The 13758-nt window shown below is 22.9% G+C and overlaps 1 protein-coding gene across 2 annotated transcripts in view; it reads right to left on the minus strand.

Annotated features, from left to right (window-relative positions):
• The window catches only part of LOC112601745, a 77559-nt gene that overhangs the window by 25229 nt on the left and 38572 nt on the right, over positions 1-13758 (minus strand). For both annotated transcript variants that reach the window (XM_025349511.1, XM_025349512.1), the window contains exon 3: positions 2077-2282. In XM_025349511.1, coding sequence (XP_025205296.1) covers positions 2077-2282 — 206 coding nt within the window. The remainder of the gene's footprint in view (positions 1-2076; positions 2283-13758) is intronic.

A 13758-nucleotide genomic window follows, 5' to 3' on the forward strand; every position in this document is an offset into this window, starting at 1 on the left:
GATTATAAAAATAAAAAATTTATAACTAGTGATTTTTTAACTTAAAATATTCATCATTTCAAAAACTAAAGAAATTATGAAAAAAACTGCTTATCATTATAATTTTTTAAGTTTTTACATTTTTGAATGACAAGATATATTTCTAATTTTAAGCGGAGCAATGAATATATTAATCTTACAATAAAGTGTATTAGTTTGTAATTTTTAAATTTTTTTGTACACTTTCATCTTCTTAAGCAGTCAAAATTAAAGATTTTTGATTTCAATATGTTTTTTAATAAGAAAGTGAATCTTGTTGTTATTTTAAGAGAAAAGGGTTAACTATAAAAAATTCTCAGAAATTATCATATTAATTTTAAAATACTATGAAAAAACTAAATTTTTACACAGACAAGTTTTTGTCACAATCAATTTTGTTATGTTATAGTAATAATAATACAAATAAATCTAGATGCTTAAAATTTTCACTTAATGTTTTATTATTATTATCCAAGTATGAAATTTTGAATCTTTTAGAGCATTTGTAGATGTTTGAAACGTTTAAATTTTCAAGCGTATTCACACCGTTTTACAGAAAGGTGTAATTTAATATAAATACAATGCTCTCGAAAAAATGAAATAAACCTACCGTAATACTGATTGTATAATAATAAATTACTTTGATAATAATATAAAAAACATGACATAAAATGTTATGATTTATAATATAAACGACTGATGGATTATTTTCGCACAGAAATGTTTTTCGTATACAATGATAAACATTGAGTTCAAATTAAATTTTATAGTCGCTTAGTCGATAACTAATTACAGTATTATAATCGATAACTATTGTACAGCAGAGCGGTTACCTACTTTTCTACTTTCATGTTATAGCACAATATTTATCGGAGTTTTTGATAAATAAAAATCGAACATTTAATTAAATTTTAAGTATGTTTATAAAATTATTGTTTTTAAGTAATATACTTCGGTATTTACACATATAAATGTGAAAGTGAAAATCTTAGACGCCAATAATCTTAGTAACCACTCATCTAATCGTCATGTGGTTCCTTTTTTAAATTATAGACTACCTATATCACGGGTAATATTTTAAACATATTTCTGATTTTATAAGTTAATTAATATTCAAGTTTTAATTTTTAAAATAACTGTCAAATTCGCATATTAAGATATTATACAAATTTTGTGTTGTCTGTGAACGAATCCCATTATTGATCATAATTAGTTAAGCTTAGAATTTTGATAATATCTTCGTTTCATAATAAAAGAACTCCCCCCAAAAAAATGTTGCAAAATTTATATTGCAAAGAAGGGCTTAGTCAGTGAATTTTATAGACTTTTTTGAAAAATAATTAATTTTTATTTGTTAAGAGTTACCATTAGTTAAATAAAATAAAATAAAATACTTATCTATTATAATTGGATAAATTTTAAACCAATATCTATTTTCTATTTGGTGAAAACCATCTTTTTAAAATCATGTTCAACACTTTAATATGTAAACTGTACAGTTATTATTGTGTTTGGTTGTATTCGATTAAGATTTATAACTCGGTTATTTAGATATTTTAGTACATTATTTTAAGAATGTCTTGATTATCATTTCAACAAATAACTGGCCACCACAGACAGATAAATGTCTGACTTTTTTCTACCACTTCAGTTATAAATCAATATTTTTTATTAATTGCTAAAAACCGTTTCAGTATTGAGTTTCATTATTTGAATATAATTATAAAATAGAAGTATAGATAACACTGCACTATTATTTTTTTAAAAGTTTTTAACATAATTACACCAAGTATTAAATAACAAATCGAATAAAGTTTGTATCATATTATAAAAGGTGTCATTTTTAATGGTAAACAAAGTACATAGGGATAGCTAATACATTATGTATTTAATGTTTTTTGATATATTTAAATCATAATCTACTTCTTGAATAAATAACTTAATACTAAAAAAAAAAAGTCTAAAAATGATTTATAATATATTTAACTTAATATAAATACATTTTCATTTAAACAGCATTATAGTAAAAGGAGGTTAATTTTTTTTATTCTTACTCACATTAACTATAATTCCAGGCATTGGAAAAACACGGGTGGGAGGCGATTCTTTTGGCACATATCGATAAAATTCTTGATCCCTCAAATACCATTTTATTGAATACAATGCTGTATTTTCCAAATCGTATGTACAGTTCATTTGCAGTATGGATCCAGATCTTACTGCCACAGGGACGTGGATTTTCAAGTCCCTTAAGCCAACACATTCTGTAAGTCAATAAAAACAATAATATACTACAATGTATACTTGCAAACAAAAGTTACTATTATCTTTAAAAGTTAAAAGTAATTTGAAATAAATATATTATTATTATTACTTCTATCTTTATAATATAACCTATAGAAAATAAAAGTTCCTGCATATACACAGGGGTGGTAAGGTAAAAATTATATACCCCTTTAAGTTTTTTATATTGTAAACGTCTTTGTGTACCGAAAATGGTGAGGATTTTGTAATAATCAACATAACTAATCTTAACCATTTTTAATCACATGGAGTTCAAAAGATCTTGTATTTTATATTCAATATACGTACATTTCAATTCTTTTATCAAAAAATATTCATTATTTTGAAATATACTTATGTTTTTGAAAATATTTATTTTTTATATAATTTTTAGTCGAAATAAAAACCTTTTTTTTTTTTTTTAAAGAATTATATTTTTAAAAATTTTTTATTGTTAAATTTTTTAAGTTTTTACTTTTTTGAATAACAACATACAATTTTTAAATTCATATTTTGAAGTAGAATATTTTTTGGAATATTTTGATAAATAAAAATCGAAATTTGACGAGTAGTTTATGAGTTTTAAGTACTTAAAGTTTAGGTAAAAGCGGATTCAGTAGACAAAATATATCCTCCACACACCACTTCATTTTGATCACCAGCACTTGAAATACTTATAATTCATAAACTATTAGTCCGAATTTAGATTTTTATGTATCGAAATACTTTAAAAAATATTCTGTTTCAAATTATGAGATTAAAAATGTTTAAGTCGTTTGAAAAAATAAAAAACTTAAAAAAATTTATATAATTTAGATTGGAAATTATGGAAAAAAAATATTTTAAAAAACATAAATATATTTCGACATAATGAATATTTTTCGATAAAAAAAAATAGTCTAGTATATAATATTATATATAATTACAATAAAGCAAGTATATCAATGCATTAATTTCAAAACGATGGTACCATATACATAATGTATCCTTACTTAATTTTACGAGTGCGGTCAACCGTTGCTTAATTTAATATTTTTCTATAGTCTGATTGGATTCTCATATCATTCAAAACATACGTAGGAGCTTATTTATTTATTTTTATTTTTAATATAATATTAGTGGATAGAATATAATATTAAATGAATAACTTACAAATAAAATGCTGAAACTTATTTGTTTCACATGGATGGGTTTTATTGAATTTTTTGTCGAGTATACAAACGAATAAACATTGTAGATATTATTATATTATAATATTACAATTTTAAACTGGTATTTTCAATTCTGTGACTATTGCCTATTGGGCATTGGTTTATATGGTAATTTTACAGATGTTTTGGATATTAGTATTGTGATTAATTTATCTTTTACGTTATTAAATGTATGTGTAGGATTTAAAAAAAAATATGATTTAAATTATTGATCCGGAACATAATATTCGCATAACAAATTTTAATACTATAGGTAGTTATAAAACGATCATAAACATGGATATCATCGCTTTCTTCGGTTGGAATAAAAAAAAATATTGTGTGTTTGTGATTAATTAAACACTATGAAAAAATTTAATTTTATCTACAAATTATGCACTTGGGTTAATCATATACTACAGAAAAACACACATAAAATATATAGGTAGCGTGAAATATGTGTATTTAATATGACAACAGCTCGAAAAACCTTTATATTCTGATATCTATTGTTTTGTGCTGGAACAAAAGTGATTTATAATTTCAAGATTTATCGTCTATAGGGTTTCCCGATTCATTTTTCCAGGTGTTGGTTTTTAATTTTATGAACGCTGTGATATGGCTGTTTGTTCCAATCACACTATGTACCTAACTATAACGGTTGATTTTAACTGCGTTTGACAACCACACAGAAATATATCGGCTTTTGCGCGAGGCCAAGTTTTTTGTTGTATTCTGGGACGTGTGTATATTATTAGTAAAGAATAATTTTGTTTTTTTCATTTAGATTTCTAAAGCTTTGCGTGGCCTTGGCATTGTCAGATGAATTATTACATTGCGCCAACATGGTTTAAATCATCCGGTTACAAATAATAATTTATATAAACACATAATGTACGTCGCATCTTGTGGTATAATTATCATAATAATACGCGACGATGGGCCCGGCCGGTAGAAGGGCTGTAGAAGAAAACCATCCCCTTGCAGGGGTGTGGTATATATTATCTGATTGATATACACATAAGACTGCGTTGGCCACCGCCGTAGGTACCGGAGAACCATGGTTACAGACATAGAAACCGTTTTGCGAATTACGGCTACAAAAATGTATCCGGAAAATCATTCCGATAAATTTCTTAAATTTGAGTCAAAATATAATTCCGATGATTATACTGCAACTGCAGTAATTTTATTTCCACTTTGTAAAAATTAAATGGGAAATAAAACAAACATCGAAAATAATGTTTGTATTCATTGTCGTTTCGAAATATAATTTTATTGTGATATTACAATATTCGTAATATTCGGCTCTCAGTAACACCTACCAAGATGGCATTTTAACAATTAGCAGATTTCTTGTACAGAGTTAGTCACTAAGTATGCTCATGGTCAGTATTTCCATCGAGAATTCATTTATTTCATTATTGTATTAATATGCTTTTAAAACGTAGTAAACTTAATGGTCATATTTTCAAATAAATAAGATTTTTTAATACAATTTAAGAGATTATTGTGGTGAAACGAACTTATTCTTTTCAAGTATAATCACTCATTTCATCGCAATTTATTAAATAATTGATTTTTTTTTTTTATAAATGTTGATGTATCAATTTAAATTTTGAACGAACAGTAAGTTCTTGAATTCTTAAATTTTATGTTTTAATATTTTTTTTTACTAAAAAATATGGACATCTGGTGATTTGAGAATAATTTATAGTACTTAATTAAAATATACGTAATACAATTTTATTTAATTTTATTATTGGAATCTCTTAAAATCATAAGGTATACTCACTTACATTAATTAAGTCATGAATGAAGTCGTAAACTTCCGTTTATACAAAAATATACATTATTATTTGCACAGGTATTAGTCAATTGGTAATTTATTCGACTATTCGAGTTATTACTCTTTGGTCTAACTAATTTTCGTCAATTATTATTTATTATTATAATATGAATGTACCTACGTCATTTCGGCTCATGCGATGTTATGCTACTACATTTAGACGTAAATTTATTTCAGCATAATACAAATAAATAAAAATGAAAATAATATATTATATGTAAATATCAGTTATATCAGTCATCACTTTTGACACAAAATAAAAACCGGTATCTATATTATATTATAGTTATAAGTTATAAGTAACTACGCAACTAACAAAGTGATTCAAGGTATTACGCGCAATTTAAAATTAAATAAATTGTATATTATACTTATACTTACATAAATGTGACAAATGAAGTTTTATATTACAAATTCTACACTTAATACCTATATTTTTATTTGTTATTTATTTATTAATAAATATACGCTCATAAGTTTATATTCAGAAAAATAAATATAAAAATCTGTGACAACATATCCTTATCTCAGTATTAAATACGAATATTATTCACAATATTAAATCAGTGATATTGATCTGGTTAAGTTATGGAAAAATCAAAATCATTTATTGAATTACCTGAAATTAACATTTTATTGATCAGTGCGAGCTGACAGTAATTTTGATGGTAAGTCAAAACGTATGTGTATAAAAAACGTTTATGACATACAAGTATTAGTTTGAGGGGGTTTAAGAGTAGGCTAAGTAATTTAAAATTTTAATTAAATTTTTTGTTTTGCATTGAAATTTGAAATTTAATCACGCCTAACGAGGTGTAATGGTGTCAAAATTGTATGAGTCGAAATGTTGCATGTGTCCAATTGTTGTTCGTTTAAGCTCTAAATGAACGCGTTTATTTGACGCGTGTCGAAATGATGAGACACTCATAAATACATTTCGGTGACATTAAGTATGTTTTTTGTATTTTTAATGTTATAGAAAAACCTCTAAACATCAATACTAATATTTTTTCAATTATTTTAAGTGTTCAGTTTATAAAAAATCTGTAGTTTAGTTTGTTTTCAAAAATATGTCTGCTATTTAGGGTCATCGCTATTTATTGCTATTTTTGTTAGTGGAGATTTTACTGTGTTATTTATTTATTATATTATGAAGTTATTTACATATCAATGCGCTACATTGATTTTTTTATTACTCTGAAAATGAAGTGTTGGGTATTAAAATTAATTACAGTACTTTTTTTTTAATTTTATACTTTTAAAAGAGTAAATACTTAAACAAGATAATCGTGAAAAATAAAGAAACATTTATTTATTTTATAAAATCAGCTTGAAAAATGTTCATTTTAATAAATCGTTTATTATATTAACCTGTTTTGCTTATCCAAAAAGTTTGCCTCATTAGGCTGATTATGGTTGTAGAGATTCTTACTTAATGATTTTATAAATAGTATCAAGAGAGAAAATATAACAATATCGGCATGAGACGGTCTAAATGTTTTTTTAATTGATTAATACAAAAGATATGTTATCCGCTTAAACTTTGAATATTTGGCTGTACGTATAATACATAGAAATTATTTTAAGTTAAAATAATTTGAATACTTAATAATATAATAAAGTAGGTAGGTATATAATATATTATTAATATGGCTGTTGTATTTATGTGTGATATATAAAAAAATACTTCATTAAGCAATAAAATATATTATTCTGTAGTATTTGATATAAAAACAATATCAAAAAAAATAAAGTAATTTGTAACTTTATTTTAACTTTTATTGTTGGTATATACTTTAAAGTTTAAGTAACACTTAGAATATTTTAACTCTCTTAGACAGGATTACAGTTCTTTGTAAGGAAAAAACAGTTTAGATTATACGCATGATCCTTACAAAACCATTAGTCCTGAGTCTAAAGCCTTTCCATTATTATAACATAATATAAATATATTATAATATTATTATTATTCTTTTTTGTTGTATTTTTCATAATACATTATATATCCCTGAAAAAGAGTAATGGTTAAGGTCATGATGCATTTAAATAGGTCAAGTTTAAAGTTAGAAAAATTGTAGTAGTTATCTATAATTCATTTGTTATAATTATTATGAATTAATAATTAAATATTAATATATTGCTATTTAGTATAAATACTATACATTTACGGCAACTATTCGATGTAACTATTTATAATTTTTGGTCGTAATTTTAGCTAACATTGTGTTGTAGTGTAAGTTTATGAATAATTTTATTTGCACTCCATTTTTGAAATGTTAATAAACAGTATGAATGTTATTTTTAGATGAATACAAAAAAAAAAAAAAAATAATAATAAATAGTTTAAAAATATATGATTTGAGGAAAAATGGTTTACGGGCTTGTTATATTATATATCATACATTTTTTGATTTTATATTTTTTGTGTTCCAATCAATCCCGTAAACATTTGTAATTGCGGTTTGGTGACCAGTTATTGTTTTTGCAATAATTTATATTCAAGTGTGTTACGACTAACGAGGTAATTTGTAATTGAGGTTTTTAATTGAATAATTAATACCGATATAAAAGTGCAGGGTGAAATGATATTTTTATTTATTTTTTTTAAATCACACAAATACATTTTTATTGTTATTTCATGTTGTATTATTCCGATATTTCACGTATCTGTATTTGCTATTGAAGTATTATAAATTATTGTTTATTAATTCTTCCACTTCAAAGAAATTTTTCCTGATTTTGGTTTATGATACAAAGCCATCGCGTTCATCGTTGTAGTTGTTTATTTGCTTATACGATTAGTGGCATCCATTATCGTTTAATTATAATCTATTATATTTTGCACCGTAAGTAATTAATCCAAAGACAACTCTATAACGTTTAATTTGAAGTTTTGAACGAGTAATTAATAAATAAATTGAAAATAACTTTATCCTTAATATCTATGTCTTGTTTTATAAGTTCAATATGAGTATGTATTAAAAATTTGAAAAAAAATAAATATATATATATATATATATTATTTTGATTTAATTTAACTTTAATTAATAGTTGCTTGACATAAATGGGCCAGAAAAATAAATTTTTATTAATTTTATATGATACCATACAACATACAATTTTTATCTACTTAATATATTGTTTAGGTATGAAAATTATAGTTTTAATGTCTTACAATCTAATCATTTTTAAATTAATTATTAAGTTGTGTTTGAGAGTAATAGAAAATGAGTTTCGTATTAAGTTTAGTTTTGGAATTATATGTATTATAATAAATAATTGTATTTTAAGTTTATTTTGTTTGTATACATTATTAGGTTTGAAAATTATTTACCATATCGGGAACTTTTATATTAAATATATTCTGTACTTATACTTACGTAATTCATTAAATTTAACTCAAAAATTTAGATTTATGAATTCTAAACAATAGTTAAAATAACTTTTAAGACATATGTATCATGTAAGATATACTATAATGGTTTGTTTTTAATTTGATGAAATGACATAAATCATTTTCATGTTCCTTTTTAAATTACGAAGAAATATTATATATAGGTAATTTAGAGCAGCTGGTTTCAAACTCTCAAATATGCATATTATTTCTTATCGTTTTGTGTTATCCATTAATGTGAAAATAAAACTATAATTTATACAATTTTAAATTTAACAACTATGTTTCTGAAAACAGTTAAAAAGCATTTTATATTTCTATTTTTTATTTTAAGTAATTGTCAAAAGTAATATTTTGGATATCTTTGTAGTATAATTAAACTCAATTCAATTATAATAATTATAACTGTATTGTTTATGTAAATAATTGGGATACCTTATGTGTTTATATTAAAATAGTTATTTAATTAGTTGAAAATAAAAAAAATGCAAAATTGATAAACTTGGCCAATTCAAAAAGTATTAAATGTATTTCTAAAATAATAATAATAGTTGCATTATAGTCTTATAGTTAGTTAAAAAAATAGCCATGTATTTTTCATTTGAATGTGTTTTAGTAATTGAAAATAAAAAAATGTGTTTTATTCATTGAGACATTTACGTTTGATGTTGATGTATATCAACACTTGATCTAAGTATAGATCACAATTGAGTGATTTCGTTCATATTTTTGGTGTTTCAATTCATATTTTATGTTATAATGGATATTTAATTCTTTTTAATATCTTAAATTTTCTCTATTACAAAAATATGTGTAAAAATATCACCAGTTTAAAAAAAATAATTTTCGACAAAATATTATTAAACTAAAAATTAAAATTTATTTTGAATTTAACATAAATAACATTAAACATATCTATTATAGTAAAAATAATTAATAACATAATAAATGTCATAAATTATATTTAAAATATGTAAAACATTATTTTTACCATACATAAATATAAATATATAATATTATTGTGTTGAAAATTTTACATTTGTTACACTCAAATTACAACACCGGAGAGGGAAAAAAGGTGTTCATGTTTAGTCTATAACACGAAGCACCTACATAATTAGCGATATACTTGTATATATGAATATTGGATTCTTAGTTACTATAACTTCTTTGTATGGATTTAAGTAGTTAACCGTAGAAATGCACTGGAAAAATAAATTAATTGGTGCATTATAATATCGACTTCTTCATATTTAATAATCATTCTCTAATACTTAACGTGTCAGATTTAAAGTTAAATACGTCTTATACTTTTGTAAATGTAACATTTGTATTACATATAACACCATCTTAATACATTAGAGTATATACTTATAAGTTAAAATGTGTATTTTAATGTATTTGTATTTATAGTGTATGCACATTTGGTTATATTATAATTAAATACATTGTTACTAGGTAAGTTTTATTTATTGTGTACTTTGAGTTCATTTTGCATAATATTTTACAATATTAAAATATTTGATTTTTTTTTTAATTTCATGAAGTATAAAGTTAAAAATAAATTTTTATTGGACATGCAATTTCAAGCTTTAATTTGATGTTTTGTTAAAAGGTATACTTAAAAAAAAAAAGAGTGAGTGAATACATTAGTAATCGAAAGCCAATCTTAGTAAGGATTGTCATTTATAATAATTGATAAGTAGTCTATGTATTCTACTAATTTGTTGATTATATGAGTTACTTTGAGATCTCGAATATGTAAAAGAAAAATTTTTAAAATGAGTGTCGTACTATTTCTTTAATTTCTATACAATCAGTCATAAATATTAGTTTATTTTTCAGTTAATATTTAAAATGTAACAATTATTTGTTTTTTTTGTTTTTAAAATATCTAATCTAATAATAGGCATATTTTTTTTTTGTACAATATGATTTTTTAACTTATATTTAATATATTTAAAACACTATTAGTATTATAAAATTCATTATTATCAAATAATCTATTAAAACACTTAACTTTTTTAATACTCTCTTAACATTGGATCATATGGTATAATATATTTAATTTTTGTAATATAAATTTTAAATATTTTTCTTATCCTAAATTTAAGAATATTATTTTATTTTGTTGATTACGTCTATGTAGTTAAAATGTTAATAATAATAATTATTGATCACTCTTTAAATTCACATACAAGTATCCAATTATTTGTTTCTTACTTGAAATATTATAAATATGTAATACTAGATTCGAAAAATCTTATACTCATATTAATTAACTTTTGCATAGTTGATTGAATTCATAGGTTAAAATCTTTATTTCTTAAATGAAACACATTTTTTTTTTTTTTTGTTTAAAAATCTTGGAGAAATTTAAGTTTGAAATGGTACATACAAGTCTCTACGTCATAAAAGTTATATTTTGAGTTTATAGCGTACCATGCTATATTTCAAGTCAATAAGTTTAACTTGCAAGACATTATACAAAAAATATATTAAAACTTTTTCCAATTCTCCAATAGAAACTCTACTAGCCAAAGTAAAATTGTATTAATTTCGAATAACGATCAAAATAATTCGTTAAAGTTATATAAGTACTAAAAATTATATATATCGTAAACAAAATTAGATCTCTTTCTTTTTTATGTTCTGAAGATACTAATATAGTAATTACTAGAAAAAAAAAGTCACTTGAAAAATTGTTGTTTGAACATATTTTATTCCTCAAGAATCTGCTGTAACAAGTCTCATCAATCATTTATAGAGATAAAAGAAGTGAAAAGATGATCTCGTAAAACTATTAACTATAAACAGCGCTGAAAGAAATTTATTTGAGAATAAAATATAAAGGACAATTTCTTATAAGGATGAATCTTAATATTTTACAGTCTATAAAATAGCTAAACTTTAAATAAGAAATAAATATAAGTAAGAGTATATTAATACATTTTTTGTATTAAATTTATCATATTTTGTTTTGTAAACATTTAACGGTTACAATTTAATAAGAGAACAAGTGACACTATGATTTTCAAAGTTATTTTGGTTTAAAATATTTAATGATTTTATTGTATACATTATAATAATTATTTTAATTATAGAAATTTAGTTTAAGAATGATTTTTATTTTTATTTTCTATATCGAGTATAATAATCATTCGAATATTTAATATTAATGAGTTACATAAAATAATTTAAGAAACGTTATGTTATATTAAAACGTAAAAACATATTATAAATAAAAAACAGGGTAGTAGGTCTGATGTATAGTAGGTTTCGAGTGTATCTAGTAATTGTGTAATATAGTAATTAAATGTAATATATTTGAATTTAATGATAAATTATGTTACACATGAAAAATTATTTTCACCGGATATACCATGTCAATATTTATTTTTAAAGATATTCTATAACCATATAAATATATAATTATATTATAACTAATCATTTATTTTTTATTAGTTATGGATTATATGGTATGTTAAATTCATAGTATAATTATATTTTATAATTAATTATTATTATATCACATATTATTTTTATTAGTTTATAAGTCAGTAACCGAGAATGGTAGGACAAAAATGTAATTCCTGATTTTTATTTAATTAAATATTACAAAGAAATTTTTTATTAAGTTTCAAGTATCAATGTCACTCAAGTATTTTAATTTAAGAAAACTAATTAATTTTTATTGAATCTTATATTGTTAACAAGCTATTGTTAATAAAAGTTTTTTTAAGTTTCAATTTTCAATAAATAAATAATTTATACCTTTATTTAATAATACAAATAATTAACTGAAATTTGAAACAATATATTATTTTATATTTATTTAGTTAAAATAAAAAAAATCGAAAATTAAATTTAAGCTAATAATAATGATGAAAAACATACATTTTTTCACAAATTGTAGTGTAGATAACTGAAAGCTTCTTTTTTTTATGTAAAATGTAGTCTGAGTGTTATTACTAAATAGCTGTAATCCTCAAGCTTTCAGGTTATTTATATTATTTTATTTTGTACGCTTAAAACATGCTTATTGTAAATTTGTAACTGTTATGAAAAATTGTATAATTTCTAATAAATGTTAAATATATATATATAATGCCATGCTTTATTATTTATTATAACTGATGCACATATAATGGTTGCTGTAAATATTTAATTTAAAAATTGCATATTATGTGTATATATATATAATTAAGTTAGAAAAAACAGAGGAAAAATCACTGCTGTAGATGTTGAATTAAAGGTGGTGCTATATAAGTCTCTAAATGAGGGAAAGGGCGAAATTTTTTTTAGATATATATACATCATACACATTCTATTTTTTTTTCCATTGACACGAGAAGTAATTTTATGCACTATACACTTAATATCTCTTTACGTAAAATAATTTTTACGTATATTAAATGTTTTATTGTTTTAAGATTATTTGAGTAACTATGTAATTACATTTTTACACACGCCAACGGTATGTGTACGTGTTAGTGTGTGTGTAAAGAGGGGGTGACTACTACTAGTAAAATTACCTCTCACAGTATGTCATTATTATTGTAGAATAATGTGATGATAAATCATTTGTGTATACGATGAAGCATGTACACAAGTTTAAAGATATTTTACAATTAATTTATATAGAAATTTGTCAGTAATTATAGTGTATTTTTTTATATTATAATATTACGCCATTTATATTTGACGTAGGTACAGCGTATAATGGTGTAAAATATAGGTTCGTAGTAATGTGGTACAAATAACATATAATATTTATCTAAATATTTTGAGAATAGTAAGTTGTTTGCACAATTTGATGCCTCAAGACCAATCCGTCGTTACCACCTCAAATATAATCGTGAGGTAACGAACTTCTTCTCTTGATTGAGAAATCAGACACCAACCGGTCAGTTGGAACGTACGGAAAGTTTTGCGCGACGCTGCATGTACTCTACCATCGGCATGTGTTTTTTTTTGCGACGTGTGTACAAAGAAAATTAAAGGAAAAGTAGGCCCGTTTACAC

This window comes from Melanaphis sacchari, unplaced genomic scaffold (assembly GCF_002803265.2).
Source record: "Melanaphis sacchari strain LSU unplaced genomic scaffold, SCAv2.0 Contig7_pilon_pilon, whole genome shotgun sequence".
Classification (NCBI taxonomy): Eukaryota; Metazoa; Arthropoda; class Insecta; order Hemiptera; family Aphididae; genus Melanaphis; species Melanaphis sacchari.